Raw genomic sequence first — 24,331 nt, forward strand, 5'->3', positions numbered from 1 at the left:
GCGACGACGCGCTGGCTTCCTGCAGACACGTGGGGCCATCTCTGCGAAGGAGCCGGCCCCTCAGAGCCCATGCACCGGATGTGGCCCACTCGCCTGGATGATGTCCTGGGCTGCAGCTCAGATCCCCTTTCCAGCCCCACACCCCTCTTCAAGGTACCTTAGTTCATGCCGGGGAGGGGAAAACGCTTTACCATCTGTTCGTCTTCAGAGTCTGACTCATTATTTTCATTTGAGCTGTCGCCAAGCAATAGCGAAAATCCCAGCGCACCAGCATAGCCACTGCTGCAAACCATCTTGTCCTCAGCCACCAGAGAAAAAGCAGCTCATGCCATGTTCTCAGCAGCGTGCAATAGTGAATCTCCTGCAAAAAGACAGGAAGGTGAAAAAGGGTACAGCCAGCTTCTGAAGGTGACCAGGCAAAAAAAGGAAATTTGTAGCCTCTGGAAATGGAGGAACGAGGCTTGTCCCTGAAGGCACCCACATCCACAGGTGATGGAAATGGTGGAGGTGGTATAGCCCTCTTCTGCCCCTCTGGGCCCCTAACCTAGCATTAAAACCGGGGTTCAAAAGAAAAGAGAGCCACTGTTTGCACCAATCCATGGCAGACCCTGCTTGTCTCCAGCCTTACAAAAACGGGGCGTGCCACCACTTACCTGTGTTCTTGCCTCCTCCTTAGTACCCTCAGAGGCTCATGCCGAGCGTATCCCCGGCACTCTAGACTGTGTTACACAGCACTGGTGGCCTTCACCCATGGTTTACTTATGGCTCCCTTTGCCTGTTCACTACCCTCCTCCTATCCGTTCCTGCTCATCTACCAGATACTGGTTCTCCTCACTTCCTCCCTCCAGCCAGGAACCTATTTGAATGCCTGTGACCATACTATCTTATGTGTATACATCAAAAAAAATAGGATCCCCAAACAGGGAAACAGCTCTAGAGCTGTTGTTTTAAAACCGCAGCATGACTCCAGCCTGACAGAAGACGTTTTGCACTAATCTCGTCGTTGCTGCCAAATGTATTCCAAACACAGCCCCCGTCCCATAAATTACCGTCGTTAGCAACACTCCATCAGGCAAAAGTATATATTTTAAAACTGACAACACAAATGAAGTGGCTACAGTTTATATTACGGGTGACTCACAGTGTGGCCCCACTTGAGGGCATTCGGTGAAGTCTCCTTGGCCATGGCTGCAGCCTCACCTCTGCACACCCATCAGCAAAGCCACCGGCGATGCGGCCGGGCTGGGATGCCACGGGAGGAAAATTAAACTGCCACTAAAATCACAGAAAGCGGGGCTGCATGGTAGTTTCTTCTTTTGTTGCAAAACAATGGCGCAGATGAGCTTCACTTATACTCGAGGCCTATAGCAAACCCCTGAGAGTGGAGTGACCTGAAGAGGTACAAGTGCAACCTTTAAAGGCGTTAATTTAAATTAAATGATGAAGCCCCCTGGCCTGAGCTTGAGGAAAGGGTGGCGATGAGCCCTGCAGGCTGCTGGGCCACAGGCTGGTGCAGCCCGCTGGCAAACCTTGCCTTTTTTTTCCTTAACACAGGGTAAACAAGCTAAATAGCAAAGCCACTTGGGAAATGTATTTCCACTGAAAATTTAAACTTTTTGCTGAAAGAAGGGGGGAAAAAAAATCAGGCCAACACCAGTAAAACACTTTCAGGCAGATTTCCACTTCCCAACGCACACACAAAAAACGTTTTTCTGGGAGAGGAAATGGAATTTTTTTTTTTTTTTTTTCCGATGCATAGTGCTTTTACACCCCAAGTGACTCGGGGTTTTCTGGTTAGAAAATACATACATACAAATTAAAAAAAAAATCAAAAATATACACAAAAAACAAAACCCCAGGCTTCCTCTGTACTTTTTATTGCGACCAAACCCTGCTTTTCTGACGAGACTAAAAGCTCTGCGTGACAGCCACAGGACCCAGCGCCCACCACCTCCTCCTCGCCTCACAAGCTGCGAAATGGCGGGCGGGAGGGCGGCGCGGTGCACCCTGGGCGCTGTAGTCAGCCCAGTTCGGCCGCGAGCCCGTGGCGTTTTCCCCGTGCCCCGGCTCTCAAAATGTCCCCCACCGGAGAGAGGAGGGCAACTACCACTCCCGGCAGGCGAAGGGGAGAGGCGCTGCGGAGAGCGGTAGCGTCTGCCCCTTCCCGCCCCTTCCGCCCGCTTTGCCCGCCGGGAGCTGTAGTCTTGCCGCCGTGAGGTGCTGCCCGGCGGCGGCCGGCGGGGACTCAGTGTCCCAGCGCGCCCTGCGCGGAGCCGTGGCCGCAGCCGCCGGCGGTGGGGAGAGGCGGGAAAGGCGGGAGGCCGCGGTGAGGAGGCGTCGGGCCTGTGCTGTGTCGGGGTGCGGGGCGCTTCCCTTCCCCTTCCTTCCCCACGGTGTCAGGCCGTGTGCTCGGAGGCGGCGGTGGGCTGGCGGCCTTCGCGCGCGGCGCTGAGCGGGAGCGGCGGGCTCCGGGCCCCGCTGTGGCGTGAGGAGAAAGGTGTGGGGGGCTGGAGGAGGGCGGCAGCCCCCGGGGGTGGGTGTTTGTATCCGACAGGATCCCGGCCCGGGAAGGGGCGCTGGGCGGACAGGCAGGGCGGCAGCCGTGATGTCGAGCAAGGCCGCGAGCTCCGTCGTTTCCCGCCTCCCGGGACGAGGTGCCCACCGGAGGTGTGAGGCAGGGCCCGAGAGCTGCCGCCATCACCCGTGGTGCGGCGGCCCGTGTGCGTGCTGTCCCGAAGGACCGTGCTGTCCCGAAGGACCGTGCTGTCCCGAAGGAACCGTGCTGTCCCGAAGGAACCGTGCTGTCCCGAAGGAACCGTGCTGTCCCGAAGGAACCGTGCTGTCCCGAAGGAACCGTGCTGTCCCGAAGGAACCGTGCTCTCCCGAAGGAACCGTGCTGTCATTGGCGCAGGATCGCTGGCCGGCTTTGCCGCAGCGCTGTCTCTGTGGGGAGAGCAGGCTCATGGCGGTGGTCTGGAGTGACGGGAGCCTCTGTTCTCCTCACAGGCTGCACGGAGACACACAGAGCCTGTTTGAGTGAGACCAGGATGGAAGAGTCCGGTGGGGACCTTCTCGTCCAGAGAGACACCGTCCTGTCGGAGTTGTGCTGTGAGCACGTCGCTGTAACAAACCTGTGAGTCTGTCTCATGTGCTGTAACGGTCAATATCTTCGGCTGCTAATGGTGTCAAGGCTAAAACATCTCCTTAGGAGCAAAATTTTTCCGTTCTATGTGGCTGCCCTCAGACAAGAGATACCTGATTCACAGCCTGTGATGAACACTTACACTGTCATCTGAAAGCAGCTATTTTAGTCAGTTATGCACTTCAGTGTCTCTTTTGGGTTGTAGTAATTACTTTTATGTGTTATAAAACTAAGTGGAAGAATGTATGATTTTCAGATAATTATTTCCCATTTAGAAGTTACACCGAGGGCAGTGTTTTCAAAAGCTGTCATCAGATGCCGTTTGTCAAAGACAGCCGGACTTTACACGGAACATAGGACTTGGTCTGTTGAATTCTTCAGAAGTTTCTCTGTGTTTCAATGCCTCATGAAGACCTGGCCCGAACTGTGAATATGACCTTTCTTTGAAAACAGAACTCTGTGATATCCATGCTCTTAGTACTTAGCAGCACTTAGTGCTTGCAATGCATAACTATTATTTTTGTTTTTGTAGCTGCATTTAATATTGGTTGTTTAGTAGTGGTTTACTGCACATGGAAAGTACAGTTTTATTTTTTTAAAACCTCTCTTCTGTTGTACAGAATAAGGTTGGCAATGTGAATGTGGAGACTGAGTAAGTATAGTGGTGCCTGCCTTATTTGGCTGTGTGTTGTTCTTTTGCCAAAAATCCAGGAATATCTGCAGGCTTTTATACCAGCATGAGTTTGTGTCAGATTTAGAACTTGGTTCTGCAAGTTTGAATGATTCAAGGGGAAGGAATTATTTTTAAAAGTCATTTTAAAACTACATTTCCATTATCTTGATGGAAATGTTTGTTTTCTAGGGTGGAAGTGCTGAGATCTTTGGTGGCTTTAACTGACCCTCAGGAGGGGAAGCTGACTCAGTCTCAAGAGAAAGTGAGTGACTAACAGACTTTCCACGTCTGTTTACTGCATCGTTTCAGAAGAACCTATAATTAGGTAGTTGAGCTTATTCTAATAATATATTAGAACTGTTTCTGTAATTCATGTTTTTGTGAGTTGAACTGAAGTGCGTGTTTGCCAACTCTGTTTCTGATTGCCTGGCAAGTGGTAATGTGTTCACCAACCACCTTGGTTCTGCAAGGTTCCCTTCAAGCCAGTGGCGGAGTGAATCAGGTATTCCAGCCACTACTGGAAGTCAGATTTCAAATCACACTGTCTTTTTACTGACTGAGGGGCCAGCTCTGGCAGACCATTGGTTGCACCTTCCCCTTGTTTCCATGCACAAGCATGGCATGTGCGATTAGTTTTCTTAATCCAATGGGATTGACTTCTTAGGCCGGCTCGTTTTCTGATGCCAGGAATCTGGTACTGACATGAGAGTTTAAACTCAAGGAAGGAGTGGAGCTTGTACTTTATGTCACTTTAAAGCAATCCTGAAACTGTAACCCTGATATTTTTGTGGCTTCTCTGCCACTGACCTCCATCAGTGATAGTGTCGTTTATAATAGGCAGAATGTGATGATTATTGAGACAGGAGGTACAGCGGCTGATGCAATAAAGGATGATAACGGCCAAAAGAAAGCGTGAGAGATTAGGAGGATGTGTTTTTGTAGATTTATACGGTATGATAAATGCAGAGTGTAATTTGGAGAGGTCGTTGCTGTCTCTTGGAAGATGTGCAAGACACTTTTGGGATATTCAGATTTGCTCAAAAACTTTATGTTTATCTTTTAGAAATTGGACCTGGTGTAACCTTTAACGAAATTTGGTGTGCAACACTGTTTTTAATTACTTCATGTTCTTGCATTGAGTCTTGTGTAAGTCTTTAATTTTAGTGTGCATTCATTCCTTAAATAATGTTTTCATTTCAAGCAAAAGTGCGTAGGAATCCCTGAAGTACAGCTGCCTCTTGCATTGCAGTAGTAATTATTTTGCACGCGCAGAACGATGCTCTCATACTTGGTTCTCGTTTCATAGTTGAATTTTTATGCTCCTTTACATTCTAGGCTCTAAACTTGGTGGCCATATTTGCAGCTGTTCCCGCGCCTACATTGAAGAGCTCAGAGGAGTGACAGCTCGAAGATGGGAGATCAGGATGCAGGTGAACCCTTTCTGGGGATAGTGGCTGGTGGTGTCACGGACTACGAAGGAGCTCTTCCCTCAGACACAGTGTCACTCAGCGATTCTGATTCCGATGATTTGGGGCTGGCAGATGAAGCGGAAGTTGATACACTATCTCCTGAGGAGCCGTCTGTAGACGATGGGGATTACAGATCAGGGGAGACCACTGACTCTTCAAGCAGCAGTCACAGATCTCCGGTCCAGCCGTTCCATCTGAGAGGCATGAGTTCTACGTTCTCCCTCCGTAGCCAGAGCATTTTTGATTGCCTGGAAGAGGCAGCCAAGTTGTCTGTGCCCTCGATGCCTGAAGATAATGTTGTTGATGGGAGGTTTAAGCGTCCATTGCCTCCAACTACTGCTTCAGGTAACATGGTTCCAGAAAGCCTAGGAAAGCAGGCCAAACCAGTGCAGGCTCCCAAAACCTCTCCTGCAGTGCCTGACTATGTGGCGCACCCAGAGCGCTGGACCAAATACAGCCTAGATGGAGTTTCAGAGTCTAGTGACAAGACAAACAGGGCAGTGGCCATGGAATTTCTAGAGGGTTTGAAGAAAAGAGGGGAGGAACAAAGCTCAGCTACCCAAGATAGCTACACCCCATACTTCAACCAGGACCCCTCCAGCTGTGGAGCAGGGAGGATTGTCTTCACCAAACCAATAAAAAGGGGTGTTGATGGACTGGAAAAGAAAACATCGTCAGGAGAGGATGACAAGAAACACATGAAAACGGATCTGAAAGGAAAATCTCTTAAGAAGACTGATGATGTGAGGGAGGAGGATAAGATAGAGCTGGGGCACTTAGACAGTGGAAGTGGAAAGGCAGCTGAGGAGGAGGAGTGCGTGATGGCAGGGGACCTGAGTACAGAAGGTAAGCTTAGTGCAAGGTTTACTGGCACAGGTGAAGAGCCATCGGTGGAAACAGTCGGATTCCATTGCAGCAAGAAGAAGAATAGGAAACATTTCCGACCTAAAGTAGATGACGAAGGAGAGGAGGAAGAGTCCTGAAGGATGGAGCGCATTGGAGACATTCAAGGACTTGTATTGTCTTTGGATATGTTTGTTTTTTTCTCTGACTTTTTTTGCTGGTCTGGAAACCATGTGATAGCTTTTTGTCTAACGGTTTGCATCATAGCCACCAAGAACTTTTTATGTTGTTAGAAATTAAGCTACCTAAAATACACTGCAGACTTTTTGTTTGTGAGAATTCTGTGGGAACAGGATAGTTGCACCCTAGCAGGAGAGTATAAGGTGTGCTTCATTTGCTCGAGCAGCTCCTTGGGGCTCGCTCCGGAGCTGAAGTAGTCAAAGAAAAAGATGTGTTAGCTAAAAGGCTGCAAGGCTTCCTACTAACCCCCAAATTTAGAGCTGTTCCCAAATTCTGTAGAATCCTGGAACAAAGATTATGAGCTCGTTATGTAGAGATTTTTCAACAATGAAAATAAAGTCTAGTCTTCCACTAAATGGGATTTCTCCTGGCCCTGTCCCAGGGAGGAAAACCTTTTTTTTTTAAAAAAAAAAAAATCCATCCTTCTGTCCTTGCCATTGAGAGTGAAAGCACAACAGTGCCCAATCATGAGTTTGGAGGGCCTACGTGGGAACTGGCAAAACCTTTTATTTTTCTAAGATTGGCTTAATATTTACCTTACCTAGTGTTAAATGATAAAGTTTTAAAAAAACACACAAGGTAGAGAGGTACAGCTCTGGATACATCCTGGTGAAGACACGCTCAGGATGGCTTCAGCAAAGCCTCACCACATTGAGTGTAGGTCGGAATTCATAACAGCTTCAGTTGTTAAGCTGGGCAGCAGCTTTTCCTCTTACTGGTATCGTATGATGTGATGATTTTTGGCCTGCGTGTTTGTATGTCCTTTCCAGGTGGCACTGCTTCCATATTGATTCTGTGTGTGGATTCGGTGGGAATGAGGTGTTTATACCAGAACTGGATACTTTTTTGTTCTTGGAGATGGAATAACTTTTCAGTTGTAGCTTGATTTCTTCATCTCTTTGAACCACGCTGATTAATGCGGCTATAGGAGTTTTAACAAATACTCAGTTTATTTGATTTGAGAATTGTCTTGAAAATTTTCTAGAACGTTGCTCTAAGCTTACTGTCTTGTAACTTCTTCCTCAAGTCTCATATTTTAGATTCTAAAATGCACATTTTTAACATTTTCAATCATTCTACAATATATAGAGAATCACCTCATGGGATGAATCGCCTCGTACAATGAATCACATTGTAATGAATGTCAAATGTAGTAGATTTTCACACAGAATGTTAATAAATTTTATAAATAAGGTTGAAAGATTAAATTCATTGAAAGGTTGTATGATTTGAAATTCAAACGAGGTCAGGTCAGGTTGGATTGACATTTTTTTGCCAGAGTTCTCAATTAACCAAGCCCAATGTTAGTATTTATAACTGTGTAGTGAAAGATTAGTTCTTCAGAAATTGTGATCTTTCTTGCTAGACTGTGCTTGCTCAAACTCTGAAGAACATTTGAGGAGGTTACTTCCTCGGTGGGAGTGTCAGCATCTTATCAGTAATTGACCAGTAGGCCCAAATCGTTTGGCTGTTTGTGTTTGAACAGATGGTATCATGTGGCAGCAGAAGCAGAAAACAATGTAAAACTAGTAATATTGCTCCATCATTTGAAATTCACCTTTTGAGTTTAAAAGCAGAATGTGTTTTCTCATGAGTACACGGTTTGATGCACGTTAATTAATGGGTCATTGCTAAGTATGTCAGTTGTTCCAGTGCATGTGAGTGGGACATAACAACAATGCCTAATGGATAGATTTTGGTTTCCAGTGGATAATTAATGTGCTGATCACAGTTAAAATAGTAGCTGTTTCAGAATGGAAGCTGCTGCCAAGAGCAGGGCATGCTGGTTGGAAGATATGCATTATTCCCTAACAAAAAATGTAGCTCAGTACAAACTCAGTGTTTTTACAACTTCTGCTTGCCTAGGGTGAGGAACAGGTAGGACAGTGCCAAAATTCCATCACTGTTATTGGAGTCACTGAGGTCTGGGGCACGGCCGATAAACTAGACAAATGCCTGTTTTATTAAGACGTAACGATTAATATCTGTTAATAAAGGACTCATGTTGGGAAAGTGTTTTTATCAGATCTGAGATTTTTTTTTTTTTTTTTCCTGCCTCTGGTAACAGAAGAAGCTTTTGCACAACCTACATTTATGTTGTATAGAAGCAGTGTTACATGCATGAGGAAATTAAGTCCAGTTGAATCTTATCAGTGTAAGAAAGACCACAACCCAATACTTGCCCCTTCTGATGCTGTTTATATTATTCCAAAAAATTCCTCTTACAAGGACAGTAGTAATATTCATTTTATTGATGTATCTTTTCATACAAAACTAATAAAGCCAGCTAGCTTTGATATGCTAAAAGTGTATATTGCCAGATGAAGTAATGAAAGAAGTGACAAACAGTCCAGATTCCTAGTTTGCAGGAAAATTCTTGCTATACATTCTTGCTTTTAAGTCTCTCTCCTTTTTTTTTTTTTTTTCCCTGGCCCTTTAAGAGAGAAAAGTAAAATGAAATGAGATACATAAATGCAAAGTCTCCTTCAGGAGCAGCAAGCTGACAGCAGCAGCTAGGATCTGGCATGGAATCGAAAAAGCAGGCAGCAGAGGCTGAGGGCCTGACTGCAGGAGGGTCACCTCCTTTGCGTTTGGAAAGTGACTGCAAGCCACCGCACGCTTGAGGATTGTGCCATGACATCCCAGTTTCCGGGGATGAGTAAGGAACCCTCCGTAAGCAGCACACACCTGACAGGAGCCAGCGTGGGAAGAGAAGATGGTGAGTGCAGTCTTTTGAGGGTTCTAAGAACCACAGGAGCTATGGACTGTAACTAGTCAGTATCCCAGGCCCCTTCCTGTGGAAACTATTTCTCGATTTCCTTTCTAAGCAACTCAGAAATACAAGCCTGCTTTATTGGCCAAGGAAGTGGCTTGGTTTTTGTCGTGGTTTAGCCCAGACCATGCCACCACTCGCTCACTCCTCCCCGAGGTGGGATGGGAGGAGAAAATTGGGAGGGAAGGGTAAAACCAGTGGGTTGGGATAAGAGCAATTTAATAGAACAATACCAGAAAAAAAAAAAAAAAAAAAGGATAATCAAGTGCAAACGTACAACCATGAGAGCATTAGGAACTGACTGCTACAATCGCTCACCACGCGGAACGCGGAGCTCAGCCCACTTCCGACCCCTGAAGCGGACCCCCTCCACAGGCTGCTCCCCCAGTATAGACTCGCTTTTTGTGCGATTTGTGGAATAGAGTTTTGGAGAAAGGACCGAGAGGCGTAGGAGCAGGAGGGAAGAAAGCCCAAGAAATTGAAGGAGGAAGACCAAGAAATCCTCAGTAGTGTCAAACATTGCCAGGGCTTGGCATAAAAGCTTTGAGAGCTGGGCCTTTGGCCTTCCTGAGATTAGGATTTTGCTTCTACAGTAGTTCGGTAGGACAAAAAGCTTAATCTGAAGAAATGAAAATAAAATTTAATTATCAATGTATGTGATGTCAGTCTCGGACTGATCTGCATGCTCTTCACTTCTTTCTGGCAAGGGCACTTCCGCGTTGGCATTTATCACACCTAGTAGGATTGTAGAAGCCACATGCTTGTTTAAAAGCCTTCGGACAAGGGACGCATAGTAGTAATTGCTTAAGAAACTTTAAAATGTTGAAAATAATGCACAGTAAAAACATTCTGTAGATTCTACTACTCTGCACTTGCTCAGTAAATGAGAAAAACAGGTTTCTTTATTTTTCAGCTATTGAAGTTTTCTGATTCTTATGCAGTTACAATATCAAAATGTCTGGAGGACATGCTGCAGGATGTTTTTTCTTACTGGAATGTTGATAATGAAGTGATTTACCTATGCGTTTTAGAAGCTTCTAACAGAATTAAGTTTGAGGTTGGTTTGAGTCTGACCGATTTGAGATCTTGTCATCATGTCGTGACTTTGCTGAGTTTCCAGCTAATTCTTTTTCCCCTGTAGTGTATATATATATGTTTAGTTTATGGGTTTTTGAGGGCTTTTTGTGTAATAGATAGTAATAGATATTAAAATAGATCATTAAGAAGAATATCCAGAATCTTTATTGTGTTGGATATCCTGCAGTGGCTGAGAAATAGTCTGTTTCTGCCTCTAATTTAAATTCCAAACAGTGGAGCCCTGGAACACAGGACAAGATTCTTAACTGACAGAAATAATTGCAGCTCTGAAGGCAAATGAGCTGTGTTGATTGAAACAAAGTAGGAGGCTTGCTCTTTTTTCTTTTTTTTTAAAGGCTATTGTTATCCATATTAAATGTTTTGGTAATACTTTGGTAGTACTATCTCATTGACTCAAGAAACCCCCAAGACACGATCCTCTCAAGAAACTGTGTGGCAAATAGACGCTTATTTACATGCTTAACATTGGGTGGGATCATTCTGCCTAGCACTAAGCAACAGTCCTTTCCTCAAAGCTTTTAAATGTTCTGCAAAAGGTAATTTTTTCATTCTGAAGTATGACTATTCTGTTCGTTGTTTATATTCCCATTACCTCTAGGTAAACTCCTTTGCACCTCCTTATATGGTTCTTTTCCATTGTTTTTTTCCCCTTGCATTTGTTTTCAGTACTTACCTGTATAGTTTGGAGCTGGTTGGTTGCACAAGAGGTTGGTTTTGGTTAAAACCTCTGCCACTGAGGAGATAACAGCTGTACAGTAGCAAATCTACAAAACAAGTAGTGATTTCTACATCAGCTAATTTTTGTAGTACTTTATCCATTTTTAAACTGGCAAGAAAGACAATCTAGGCAGCTGACCGAAGCAGCATCAGAGATACCACATATTTTTTTTTTTTTTTTTAAAGAAATAGTTGAGCTGTCTTGGAGGAAGGAAGGTTTGTATTAAATATATTAAATACCTTCTTTTTTTTTGTCGTGAGTATATTGCGTTATCTCAAGCTGGCACAAACTTATTAAAGTATTTCTTGTATGTTCCTGTTGGACCTTTATTTGGTGTCAACATTGTTCATTGAATAGCATGACTTTTTCCAGGAAGCCATAGAATGGGTAAGAAAGGGGAGGGAAACTCTAAGGGAAGTATTAAGATAAGGAACTTCCAGTGAGGCCAAAATTACACTGGAGAGTTCTAGGGACAAAGCAAACATAAAAGTTGTGCTATGTAGCTGTGCGTTTTCAGACTGTTTAAAAAATGTTTGTTTATATTTTGAGGGTTTGTCATCAAAAGCTTAGGATAGGGTTTCCTTCTATTATTTGTGTTTCACATTTGTATGTTAGACACTTCCCTTTGGGACATTGGTGTCTGGTATCTAAGAAAATTAGAAAAACTGATGTCCAAGAAGATTAGTCTGGTCAGATCAGACAGAATGTGGGTATTTACAAAGTTGACAGTTTTAAAGAAAGAAAAGGTTGGGAGAAGGAAGAGAATGGAGAGGGGAAGATAAAACATTTGCTTCCAGAAGCATCCTTAATGAAGGAAATTAACTTCCTTTGTGTAGTGTAAAAATACACTTCTCAAGTAGCTAGCAAAGAGAGTGAGAAATGCTGTATTCCCTTTGTCCTTTCTGCCAGAGGTCAGAAATGGTTCTTTACATATATCCGCAGAGAGAAAATAATAAGGAAAGTGAAACCATAATACAGATCCATTTCTCATTCCCTTTATTGCTGAATAGGGTCTGCCAAACCACCATTAAACGAGGGAAACGTGGTGAAATCCTAAAGCTGATATAAATGCCTATAAAAGTATTACTTACCTGGGCTTCCATAACTTTAAACCGCTTCTCTTGTTCTTTCAGTCCACTGAAATATTTAGACAAATTATCCACCCTGTGGAAACAAAGCAGACCCACTGAGCAAAAAGGAAAGGCCTCAGGAGAAATCCTAAAACACAAAACCATATAACTTACTACCCCTCACTGGCAATTCTGTGCTGCTGAGGCATCCCAGAGCCCCTAAAAGTTTTGTCCTGCTGAGGTGTTCCTGCAAGTATTTATTGAACAGAGCAGCATTTCTGGGACACTCATGCATGTGTTGTCCAGGGGCTCATTGTAAACATACAAATTGCAGCAACTGTTTAGCTTCTGGCAAGAGCCACTTAGCCCCAGCTGCCACGGAAATCCAGGACAGCAGAAAGGAGCCTTAGGTCCAGCTCTGTCTCTCCAGCCACTCATGTTGCACCTGTACCAAATGTAAACTGATCCTGGTGTGACAACTGAGGCCGCAATATTTGTTCCATCAACACAGGGGAAATGAGCCACTTCAAATTTATACGAGGTTTCATTTTCGGAAGCTGATTTGACATTCAGATCCCTTTTTCCGTGCAAGGGACTGTGTAGAGAACTTCCATATAGTGCTTCCAAGTCATCGTATTGTCCACACGCTTTCTGCATCCTTCACCTCTTCTCCCTTCAGTTCCTTGTTCTTAGCGTCTGATTCCCCATAGGCTCCTCAAATCCCTCTCTGCTTTGTCCTACCTGCTGTTTCAAAGTTTTCCTCTAACAGGTTATGTTCCATTCAGGTCTATGTGCAAAAGCTGCTGCTGGATGGGTCTAATGCGTTCTGGGAGCAATAAGATTTCAAATACACATGCTACCACCAGCGAGCAAAGATAAGAAGCCACGGGTTTAGTCGTGTTCATCTGAACCTTTTCCAATCTCCTTCTGGCTCTGCTATACCTGAAATACTGTCAAGTCCGACTGGTTCTTCCTTCTCCCCTCCAAGCAGTAACTTCATCTGCAATGTACCGTCTTTAAAGCTTTCTAGCTTTAAAGCTGGAAGGAATGTAACTGTGCCCTTTGGAAGCAATCGCACGCGTATTCATTGCCTGATCTTGACATCGGAGCTCTCACTCCTGGGGTTTGTCAGTGATCTGCTTATGAGAATAAGGTTTAACAACTGTAAATTATTATGAATTAAGAGTCCATGTAGATCAGAGGGCCAAGAGTATTTTCCAGGAACAACATACTCAGGTACGCTGTTCTGGTCTCCAGCTATTCTATGAGTTAGAGAGATGGAGGTTTGTTTTGAAAGACAGCACAGAAAGAAATCCGACAGCCCAAGAGTATCTCCGTGGAACCTTCTCATTATGATAACTTTCACACCTGTTGTGCCTCTACTTGAAGTCGGTTTCATCGTAAGAGGAAACACCTGAACCAGGTGTTAAAAGCTTTAAAGAATGCTTTGCTCTCTGGCTTTCAGTATTGCCTTAGATGTTTCTGGTTTTCCTGCATATAACTACTTTGTGTCTCACTTAAAGGAGTAAACCTCTGAATAACAATTTAGAACTTTTTCCTTAGAATAGTAAACCAATTTAAGTGATATTCCTAGTGGGGAGATATTTTAGAGAAGTATTTAAATGAATTAAATTAAATTAACTCAGTTAATTAAATAAAATTTTAGAGCAAATATCATTAATTCTTGTGGAAAACTGTACTCTCATGCCATAAAGCTGTAAATTGTTGTTGTTCTGCATCTTTGGGCTGGGGGTAATTCAAGGTATCTTAAACTTCCATTCAAAAGTCTAAGCCATTCAAAAGTCTAATCCAAAAGTCCATGTTGTATTCCTACAGAGGATAGAAATACATGCACTGCAGTGTAGCAAAGTTATGTTTCTTCATGAACGTGATTTTCATTAGCTCGACTGCTGGTTTGACTGGAGCTTACAGGTCTGTAATGGTACGTGCTTCAAGAGTGCCAAAAACTCTTGTAATATGTAGTAATGCTGGCTTCTCACATTTGTGTCATGGACTGCCTATTTCCCGACTGCCTTCTAGTTGGACTCTTACTGTAAGGTTTGTATGATAAACATGTAATGTTTGTCTCATTCAATGCTGAAGACTTGCAAGGGTACGCTTGTTGTGGGTCAGAACAACATACTTATTAGATGTGGCCTTCAGCCTTTCTTCATTGCTTTCTTTCCTTTCTTGTTCAAGATTTACAAGGTAATTTTCTTTTTGCACCAGCTCCCATGTTACAATTTTTTGGTCTAGGCCAACTGGAAGATCTCTTTCTGTAGGGGAAAAAAAAAAAAGAAATTAAGAATTATATTTTACTCCTTTCTATCTTATACTAGTAATGGAAGGCTGCTATGCGAAAGAAAAATCAAGTCTTGCCATTACAGCCACTTTGGCATCGCAGGAGCGTCGTGTTATGAAAATGCAGTGAAAAAAAGTACTTTCTACATTTTTTTCTTGCGATGGAAGGTGATAGGCCTTTTTGCAGTTGGATATGAGTCCTCTGAGTTTTCTAAAGAACAGCATGGACCAATTTCAGTGGTTCCATTTAAACTCATTTACAACCTTACTGCACTTCTGACGTATTGTAGCCCCAAATTATTTAATGAGCAGAGCTTTATGTTCAGATGCACTTTATCATCTAAGCTGCTTTATTAGAACAATTATAAATAGGAAGGAAAAACTGAATAAATCCTTCTACCTTGAAGTATAAAGCTTGTTATCAAGTGTCTCAGCCAACAACACCCTCAGTTTCAAAGATCTATTTTGAATGTAACATACTAGTTTTGTATCTTCCTAAAGATTAGCAAAGGGCACACTTGCTGCGTGCTCCAACACAAATAAATCTATAACCTGACCGGTCAGGTACTTGCTTTCTTAGGGGAAAAAACAATTTTTGTTTTGTTTTGTTTTGTTTTAAGAATCTTCAGCAGTATGCTTTGATAGCCAGAAGGAGCGTGTCTGAAAGGGAGCTCAGTCAAAGGGCTCTGAATTGGTCCAGTCTGACAACAGTTCTGCTCCAAAGCCCATTACCAGCCTGCTCATGAGTAGTAAGGTCTTATTATGAGACACTGTTAAATGAGATGGGCCAAGTTTGCCATCACTGTATAAAACCCCCAAATGCCTTCTGTAATTAGCTGAACTTCATCTGCCTTTTAATTATAACTTTTAAGGGGCCACCATTTATCTAAGTGTGCTTGCTCTCCTTGTCTCTGTATTAGGAAATTCTACTCATCCTAGTAGATTTTTAGAGTTAGGGTTGTCTGTACTTAAAAATTACTAAAATTCAGGAGAAATTAAATAACTATTCATTATTTGTTACAGCTATCCACTGTTACCTTTTCAGAAATCAAACCCCTTTAACCAGTTTTATATCGACGCTTTTGTTGTAATAACTATGGTGCATAAAGAAATGCATTGTGGGAAACTGTTTATAGTAGAGGATACATGATAAGCCTTAATTTTTCATTTATACTTTCCTGGCACTTTTGGTTAAAATAAATTGTGACTCTTGGCTTAAGGAAATCCTAATTGCTCTTCTGTTTTGCCTATGCAGCACGTGTTAAGAGAGTGTCAGGGTGTCAGCTGCTAGATGTTTGTTAACGACTCACCCAGATGTTCTTTTTTATGTTCCATTTTGTTGAAGATTCTTCTGAGAACCAGAGTTATGTGGTTAATAATGATAAATGGTGGTGCTAAAGCCGGCCGGCCGTGATACTCAACAATCAGATTGTAGCGCTGGATTTTCCAGAAGATGTCTGCATTGCCCTGAACAACTTGAAAAGTGTAGCTGTGATTGAGGGGGGGGAAAAAAGTACGTAACTGTTTATACCACAACAAGCTACAGCTTATTATTACATAATGTAGTCCCACATTTACTTTAAAAAAGGAACAGCAAGCTCAGCAAGTAGTGTTAATTTAATCTAAAATTTGTACAAATTCTTAGATATTAAAACAATTGCAGTTGCAGTCTTCCAAGTGTTAAAAAATACATTGTGTTTTTTTTTAAAAAGAAAGCGAATTCCACTTCACTCAGGCAAGGTCAGCAAATGCCGCGTCAGTTCTTCAGCCGAAGAACATGTTAGCTATGTTGACATCAAGCATTTCCCCTGCGTGCAGATTATCCGCTGTGAAGTCGGCCAAGCTTACAGCTCCTTTGCACCTGCAGACTTGTGCTGCAGCACAGCCAGAGACCCAGGCCCTTCTGTGCATAGTTAATGGCATTTTTAGCAGTAAAAGAGGCTTCTTTTCTTCTTGTTTTTAACGTGGCTAGAGTAAGGATGATGAGAACTTAAGGACTATAGGATCACAGAAGTCTACCTGTCAATCCCCAAATAATATTCATTAGGAAAATTGCTAGTGTGTTCCAAAATGAGTATCCAACAGCAACGTAGTAAACGTGGGCATTCAGTTAAACCTTTGCAGCCTCTGTCTTGATACTGAAATTGCTCTTACCTGAACATAGCGATCAGGAGATTCATAAGGAGAACATTTGTGACTAGTAGGAAGATGACCAAAAGAAGTATGACGAGCCAGTTGGCATAGCTATTGGGACACGATGGCAAGTTGTCCTGCAGAATCTGCAGTGGATTAAGTGTACAGTTCCTGGGATACATTCGTGATGCTGCAAAGGAAGAGAGAACGAAAAGAATAGTTTCGACAAATCCTACTGCCACATGTATTTCTCAGAGTGGAGACAAAAGCATTGTATTTTGGTGAGCAAAATCTCTGACTTTCAACAAAGCATGGCAAGAATTACAAATTGTTTCTGAGGTTCGAAGTGACACGTTTCATAGCTATTTCAATGCAAACAAAAACTGAATTAATATCTCTAAACCTGTTAGGAACTGGTGACGTGGATGGATGCGTATGTTGAGTACCTTTACTCTTAAGATACAGATCGAGGACGATGATATTGCTTACTGAAATGAGATTTAATCTTGGCTGCATATAAACAGCAGCATAATTTGGTTCTGAATATTTTACAATCATGAGAAGCTTAAACCCAATATTGCAGTAGTGTTTTTGTGCTGCCCTAATTGACTACTAGCAGGACTGTAAATCATACGAGACTTTCTTAACCCTAAGAGGACAGTTCTGTGCTTGAGCTACTGAGCTAATTCTTGCAGTTGAAAGATCGTTTGTATGAACTAATACCCAACGTCTTCTGTTTTGTGAAAACATAATCGTGTTGTGTACGTGAAGAGACATTGCTTTAATGTGCAAGAGGTTAAAAACCCTCGGACAATGCAGACCTCCAGAACTCGGCTGCTCATTCAGTGGCAGGGTGGTTGTCACCGCTGGCTTTTTAGTAATGTTCAGCAAAGGGGGGTTTTGTTGACAAGGTTCTATCCTTTTAGACTAGTTTTGAGTTCCCAAAGTCAAACCACCTTTGAGTATTTCACAGTTGTGTTCCCCCGCATACTTGTGTCTTCACAGTCCTCATGCTGGTACACGTGTTGGAGGAGAAAACTCAGTAAAAGCTGGGCATGGGGATCCTCATTCTAGATTTAAACTACTTTGTACATCTGAGCTTGCAGTCGAGGTTATAATAACAGTTCTACTGCATCAGACTAGAGCTCTAGCCCTGTATCCTGTCTCCAGCTATGAATTAAATCCATGAATTTAGAGTAGCAAAATGATACTTACTTTTTGTTTCTCCATTTTTTCACTAATAATTCTTTTGCCCACTGCCATGGATAACCCCATGATCATATTCCTTAGAGCACACAGTTATATCAAAGCTCACCACAGCTGGGACGGCTTTCACCAAGTGCATTGCCTTATATTTATCTACACTGAATTTCATTTGAAGATTTTGCACTCATGAGGATCCTCTGCAACTCTTAGGTGTCAGCTTTAGTCTTTACTACTCAGTAATGTAGTTTCATCAGCAAATTTTGTCCCCCTTATTACCTGTCGTCTTTTCCATATGTTTCATAAAGATGTTAAAAAGAATAAACAGCGGGCCTCAGGACGAATGACTTCCTTCTGGAAGTTGCCTGTGTAATTAATTCTTTTTTTTTTTCTCCGCCTTTTAACCAGTTATTTATCCAGCTCAAGGCACCCTTTGGAGTCTCAACAGAGAGAAACACACTTCTAGGGAATGCCTACATCTGACCTCTTTCCAAATAAGATTAATCCTATTGAGAACTATGTGTTTCTCTGCAATTACTTTAATGGAAGTAAGTGACTGATTGTGCTGGCCACACTTACACCATAGGCATTCAAAGTTAAGTGAGATGAATCACACCCCTGCTTCCTTCTCTCGTTCAGACTTATTTGGCTTTTCTGAGTCATGCTTTTTCTCATTAAGCAGAGTGAGCAGGAAAGCATGCTTACTGGTTTGCTTCTGTCTGTGGGATTTTCTTTGTTCCATCCATATTACCTCAAGTTTGAATCCTACTTCAATATTGCCACTGACGTTTAGCACTGTTACTCTGGCTAAATGCTGCGGCATTACTTTAGACTTCTTTGGGAGATGACCTCTTCTGTATTTTACTTGCTTACCTATCAGAAGAATTGCCTTTGAACCTTTATGTCCAAGTATTTCTGTTTCTTGTGATAATTTTGGTGTCGTTTTGTTTGAAATATTGCACATATGCAGTTACTAGCTTTATTTGATTTGGGCAGCTTTACCTCCAGCGTCAATAAATGCTCTAGAGGAATATTTATTCTAAAGCATACGTTTTTGCTTCTGGGCAGAGCTGTACTGCTTTAACACTACTGTGTTAAACTACTGTCAAAAGGTATGGAGATGCTATTATTTCAGTTTACACAGAATTATCTGGGTCTAGGTTAAACTGAACGGAAATGGATTGAAATGGAAGAAAGTGTGCCAGCCTCTAAAACTGCCAGTCCTTGTGTGAATGTTTCAGGCAGCTTGTCTAAAAAGGGTCAACCCCTATGCTTTAATGTAATTCCACACTGTGCATTATCTCTTTGCAAAAACGCTATTTATATCATAGTGATGTGAAAGCTTTGGCCTGCAAGACAAAGATTATTATATTTTTTTGAAACAAGACAATTCTGGGAAGGAATTCCATGCTCTAATCACAAGTATGCATTCAAAAATGGCCAAGTTAGGGGGGTAAAGAAATTTCCTCACTGTCTATTTCATCCAGTGGAATCTGGCCAAATATCTGAAGGTAGGGACGATAAAGCACCCTTCTGAATATCCATTCCACTCGGCTGTCATCGGGATGAAGTAGAGCTTGAGTTGTCACACCATAGGCAATGAGCCACACGCTCAAGAAAAACAGAAAGAAGAAAACATCCTTCATCTAAAAAAGAGAGGAGAAGGGAAGAAAAGGAGGAGAGGTGACTGTAATATCATAGTCAAAGAATGGTAGTCTTTCTGTATCAAAATGGCTCAAATAATTCTGTTTCTTTACAAGCTTGTTTAGGTTAAAGGAGGTAGAATAGGATCCAGTTCCATGCACAGAATTCCTCTCTTAGTCTTGCTGTTATCATATTGTTCTTGATGTGTAATCAGCATTTTTCTTTGATAACTTGTTTAAAGACATGTTTTAAATTAAAACCTTGCTTTTCAATCATTTAACATTTAAAAATTAAACATTTTATCTTTTAAGTGAATCTCATTGTACCCTTTAAACGCAGATTTTCTGTGAGATCTCACAGTACCACCGACTGCTTTAGTGTGAACTACAAGAGTTCTGCTGCAGCAGTGAATCCTGGTACCAGTCGGTGCTCATTGATGAATGCTGAGCCACTGGTACAGCAGACATCAAAGGCTGCAAGGATCAGGTAGCTTCTGCTTTGGGTTTTCAAGCTAAGTAATGCATCTGGGGGATTGTTTTCAGCACTTCCTGCTTTTAAACATTGTGTTTCTCTACAGAAGCAGAAGTAATTGAATCCTGAAACACTTACTTAAAAAAAAAAAAAAAACTAACGTATTTCAAGTGCAATAATTTTTCCCTGGTGGAAGAGAAGCACTTCATCCTCTTCCCATCTAATCTGACAGAGTTCATTAGGGACTGTAGATTCATTTCAGTTAGATTATTGGATTGTACAGTTACCCAAAAGCATAGACATTTCAGACCTCCAGGAGGTTTCTTGGAGTTCTACGAAGAAACACAGAATCTAAGCCAGGCAAGACATAGTTGATGTCTCTCTGACTTTCACCAATCTGTTTTGTTTTCTGTCTGATTTAAAATTTAGCAATGCTGCAGGACGACAGTGGTGGTGTAGTTAAGAGAGAGCAGTGGCGAGTCTGGAAATATTTTTTTCCAGTCTGCAGTCTCTCTGTGAAGGGACATTGTTCCGGCATTGAACCCTCATGTTAGCAGCTACCAGACTTGTTTCAGCAATTCTGTAGCAAGGTCAAAGGAAGAAAGACAATAAGAGACAATCTTGGATTGTTTCTCTGTTTAGGTAAGGGAGATGATCTTGCTTGAACCCACTTGATGAACCTTTCAAGAAGGTATCATTTACTGAAGTAACTTTCACTGTTCTTTCATTTGATGTAAGGTTCAACATTGAACTTCTAAAGCTAAGGCATCGTGTTGGCTTGGGTGGGAGGAAAGGTCCTATTTTATGGTTTTGTCTAGGCTGCTTATGTTCTTATTTGTGTCTTTTTAATCTGTGTGTTATCTCATGTGACTTCAGGTGCCAACATAGTAGACACATCACCAAATTTGTTCAGGGCCCTGGTTTAGCTTGGTATGCAGCAAGGAAGGGTTAGGAGCTGTAAATCTGACTCGTTCTCTCACCATAAAAGTCTGCTAATGCTGTTAGCTAGACAATGTGCGAGAACAAATATTTATTTGCCATTTACCCTTTTGCTACTCCAAGCAAATGTCACGTTAGAGTTCCAGTTTTTATATTTGTAGACAAATCCAAATAGCTTGGTAGTTATGTTTATTCAATGTATAGGCTTGTTTAGACTATAGGGCTTTTGCTGAGCTCTGCTGTGAGTCACAAATCTAATATTTGTAGATTCTGTAATAGCGCTTACAATTAGATGAACTCCTATTAATCAGTTACCATGAGCTAATTGGCCTAGAGGATTAACATGCCTAAATAAAAAGCTACTTCAGCATACCAATGCATACTCAAGCACAGTAACTGTAGTCCCAATGTCTCATTTCCTTCAGGAGAGTGGTAATAAATAAAAGTCTTTTATCAACATCTTCCAACATATGCTCACAAAGTGCTAATACGTTTTCTTTGTAACTTGGAGCTACAAAGTGAAAGTAAGAATAACTTCTGTGGGAAACTTGCAACTATCCTATTTCACAGGGATTTTTTTCCCCACTTCTTGCAAATAACATCATCTGTTTTCCCAAGCGGAGCAGAGTCATTCAGTAAAGGGTCTGTTGTCTGTCCGAGGTCTTTGCTCTGAATTCACACAGCTTATGAAATAGGAGGAATAGCAGCAAGTCAAAGACACTCTACTCTTCACTTGCCAGACCTGAGGATAAATGATTACGTAAGGTACAACGATTAGTAACTTGGGACCAACGTATCACACTACAGAGCTCTTTGGAAGGATCTATTTCAAACTTATTGCGTCTAATATTCATGATAAATAAGGGAATATATGGAAAATGACAAGCCTTAAACTTATAAGGATAGATTATAAACTGATTCCCTTTGTAAAGAGAGTATTTCCTACTCTCCATTTTTTAGAAAGCACAAGTATTTATCTGAGCAAGACCGCACACTTACCATCCTTTCCACAATTATGATCTTTGGTCCAAGTTGTTTGTGAATTGCAAAAATATGTATAAGTCTAAGTGTAAACACCATAAAATCAATGGCGAGTATTGTACGGCCAGCTTGAAAAGTCGAGTTCAGCATCCTGCAGAACACATGAAATGAAATATCAGCAAGTACTGCTGAGAAGTATTTTCTCAAATATTACACTCAGTTTCTGGGCATAGCCTAGTTAGGAGAAGGCAAGTGCTGCAGGGCTGTGGTTGCAAAAGCCTGTAAGAGGAATGTAACATAATGTCTGTACATTGATGAGAAACAGGCAAAAGGTAGAGGGACACTATTGTCTGTCTTGGCTTCAATGAGACTTATTTGAAGATTAAAAAAAAAAAAGAAGACTGACTAAAAGTGATTGCCAAAAAAAAAAAAAAGCACAGCTTTTCTGTACATGTGTTTGAATATACTACTATGTCTTTTGTGGTCTCTAGAGTAACTTCTGTGATTCCACAGAATCTTAGAGGCTTTTATTGCAGAAACATGTCTCAAAGCTTGTAAAAGTAAATATCATACCCTGTCCCCACATGCACATGAGACCCTGCTGTCAGTTGACATAGGTAGCCCTTGCTACTGATGCTGACCACATCACAAGCAGCAGTTATATACCTGCAGGTTACCCCAATTATGAAGAGGAAGATGGTCGCCATATCACATTTATTCCAGTTGTCCTCCACATACAGTTTAAATTTTTTCATTAAATTTGTGTCTTCATCTGTATAGAAACTCTGAAAAAGAGGAATAATCGTTGGTATTGTTTCACTATTTCATTTTGAGTTTTAACATAACACCTGTTTCCTTTTTCTCTCTCATCTCATTGCAAAGAGCAAAACTAAATTCCTAGTGTAAGGAAAAAAAAAAGCATAAGCTCGGTTTACTGTCTTAAAACACAAAAGTTGGATGAAAAAGAAAAAAAATCAAGTATTTTTTTTCTTGTGATATCAGCCTTTAGAATTTTTGAGGCCTGATTTGAGTTTTTGTCAGCATTCAAGCTGTTCAACAGTACAAAAACTCCCAGTCAAAGTTCAGTTTCTAGACATTGAAGATTTGGCATTTGTATACTGGAATTGATTATCTAGGCAAAGAGTTGAGTCTCTTAATTGGGTTTTAGCTTGGCACTCTTCATCTTTTACAGGTTTGTAATGAATTGTTCTTTGATCCAAATATTTTCCATGTCCTCCTCTGGTTCTGGCCTTGCTGCATAATTTCAAAAAAATTATAACACACTGGGATCCCCTTCACCGTCCCTGTTGCTTCAATAATGAACACGTATTTGTTCTTCCAGAGTAAATGTTTGTAACTGCTTTTTTGTGTCTAAAGAGAATGGCTTTATGCACCCACAGTTGGCAACACACTGGCACCATTGTTCACACATTATTTCGGTTGTTGAGCTGAGGACATTCCAAAATCAGTAACTGGGAGAGTAATAAAGAAGTCTTTTTTTCTTTCTTTCTTTTTTTTTTTTTTTTTAAGAAAAGCAATCCAAAAAGAGATCAGCTAATGTTTTGACTTGAGAAGTATTTTAGGAAAACCACAAATAATCTGAGTTCATTTACTTGTTTGTTTTTTTTTTAAACAGTTCCTAGTGGGGAAGAATCTCTTAAAAGGATGCAGAATTGCCTGCAGTGTTTCCAGGTGTAGAATATAACTTTCCACTTACATTAATTGTGGCGGGAGGACCTAGTTCTTGGGGAGTGAAATCAGAGAGATACTTTGCAAAGTGAGGGACACCTGAATCTTAGTAGCCCACTTGACTTGGCTACGGCTGGAGCAGGACGGAAAAACAGAGGTGGAGCTACAGGTCTATGTAGTGGAGGAAGAGCTTGCTCTGGGAGAAAGAGGTCAAGTGTTCTGCATGAGGTAAGTTTGTGTTGTTCTTCTGTGCAAAACTGCACCTGATGCTTGAAATCTTCAAGCTTGTACAGTTATACAGATTGTAAATCTACTCAAAATGTTGCGTCAAGTTTTACTGTGTTATTACTGAGATGGTGTAAGTTACTGACCTGTCGGATTTCTTCCAAGACCAGAGTAAAAACCCAGAAGTAAAGTATAATTTCTCTCGCAGATGGACCCTCAGGTGGAGGTGGTTTAAAGTCCAGTAAAAGGACATAAGTAAATAGAAACAGAAAAGCAAAATACATTATAACATTCCCCATAAATACAGTTACAGGGGCACTCCAGAATTTTCTCCACCGAGTAAACACAAATGTCGCCCACACGGTGTTTTCAGAAAGGTTCTGCTTTTCCAATTCAGCATTTCCTCTGCAAAACAAACAAAAAAAAATGTAGGCTTGGTGATGATTTCCTAAAATTAGTTCATGGGAATAGATTCATATATAATATTCCCTATAAAGCTTCTTGTAAGATAGTAATAGGCAGATGCTGGGAGTGGCAAGGAGGAAGGCTGTAGAAGAGCAATCACATTACTGTAGCAGAAATATTTCAAGTCAGAAAGAAGGTTTTGAAAAACAAAATCAGATCCAACTTACATGCATATTCTTGTTATTTCAGTTTTGTTGCGTTAATTTGATTTGTAACTTTGTTGTGTTCCTGCGTGTAGTGCAAATGCTGTGCAA

The 24,331-nt window shown here is 41.7% G+C and overlaps 2 protein-coding genes and 1 long non-coding RNA gene across 3 annotated transcripts in view; 2 read left to right on the forward strand and 1 right to left on the reverse strand.

Annotated features, from left to right (window-relative positions):
• The first annotated feature begins 2,306 nt into the window (after positions 1 to 2,306).
• On the forward strand, positions 2,307 to 5,170 carry LOC147528513 (uncharacterized). Its single transcript, XR_015222207.1, has 4 exons — positions 2,307 to 2,326; positions 3,007 to 3,133; positions 4,005 to 4,077; positions 5,151 to 5,170. It is a non-coding gene; the product is annotated as an uncharacterized LOC147528513 (long non-coding RNA).
• Positions 5,171 to 5,172: 2 nt separating this feature from the next.
• TSSC4 (tumor suppressing subtransferable candidate 4) lies at positions 5,173 to 8,374 on the forward strand. Its single transcript, XM_086613364.1, has one exon. The coding sequence runs from the start codon at positions 5,227 to 5,229 to the stop codon at positions 6,265 to 6,267; it is 1,041 nt and encodes a 346-aa protein (XP_086469490.1). The 5' UTR covers positions 5,173 to 5,226; the 3' UTR covers positions 6,268 to 8,374.
• Positions 8,375 to 9,780: 1,406 nt separating this feature from the next.
• The window catches only part of TRPM5 (transient receptor potential cation channel subfamily M member 5), a 42,578-nt gene continuing 28,027 nt past the window's right edge, over positions 9,781 to 24,331 (reverse strand). The window contains exons 15-24 of the mRNA XM_086613162.1: positions 23,759 to 24,017; positions 22,365 to 22,483; positions 21,717 to 21,849; positions 19,135 to 19,309; positions 16,482 to 16,650; positions 15,638 to 15,816; positions 14,170 to 14,302; positions 12,048 to 12,120; positions 10,912 to 11,002; positions 9,781 to 9,875 (exon numbers count right to left, since the gene is read on the reverse strand). Coding sequence (XP_086469288.1) covers positions 9,781 to 9,875; positions 10,912 to 11,002; positions 12,048 to 12,120; positions 14,170 to 14,302; positions 15,638 to 15,816; positions 16,482 to 16,650; positions 19,135 to 19,309; positions 21,717 to 21,849; positions 22,365 to 22,483; positions 23,759 to 24,017 — 1,426 coding nt within the window. The remainder of the gene's footprint in view (positions 9,876 to 10,911; positions 11,003 to 12,047; positions 12,121 to 14,169; positions 14,303 to 15,637; positions 15,817 to 16,481; positions 16,651 to 19,134; positions 19,310 to 21,716; positions 21,850 to 22,364; positions 22,484 to 23,758; positions 24,018 to 24,331) is intronic.

The sequence above is a fragment of the Tauraco erythrolophus genome, chromosome 6, assembly GCF_009769465.1.
Source record: "Tauraco erythrolophus isolate bTauEry1 chromosome 6, bTauEry1.pri, whole genome shotgun sequence".
In the NCBI taxonomy this organism is placed as follows: Eukaryota; Metazoa; Chordata; class Aves; order Musophagiformes; family Musophagidae; genus Tauraco; species Tauraco erythrolophus.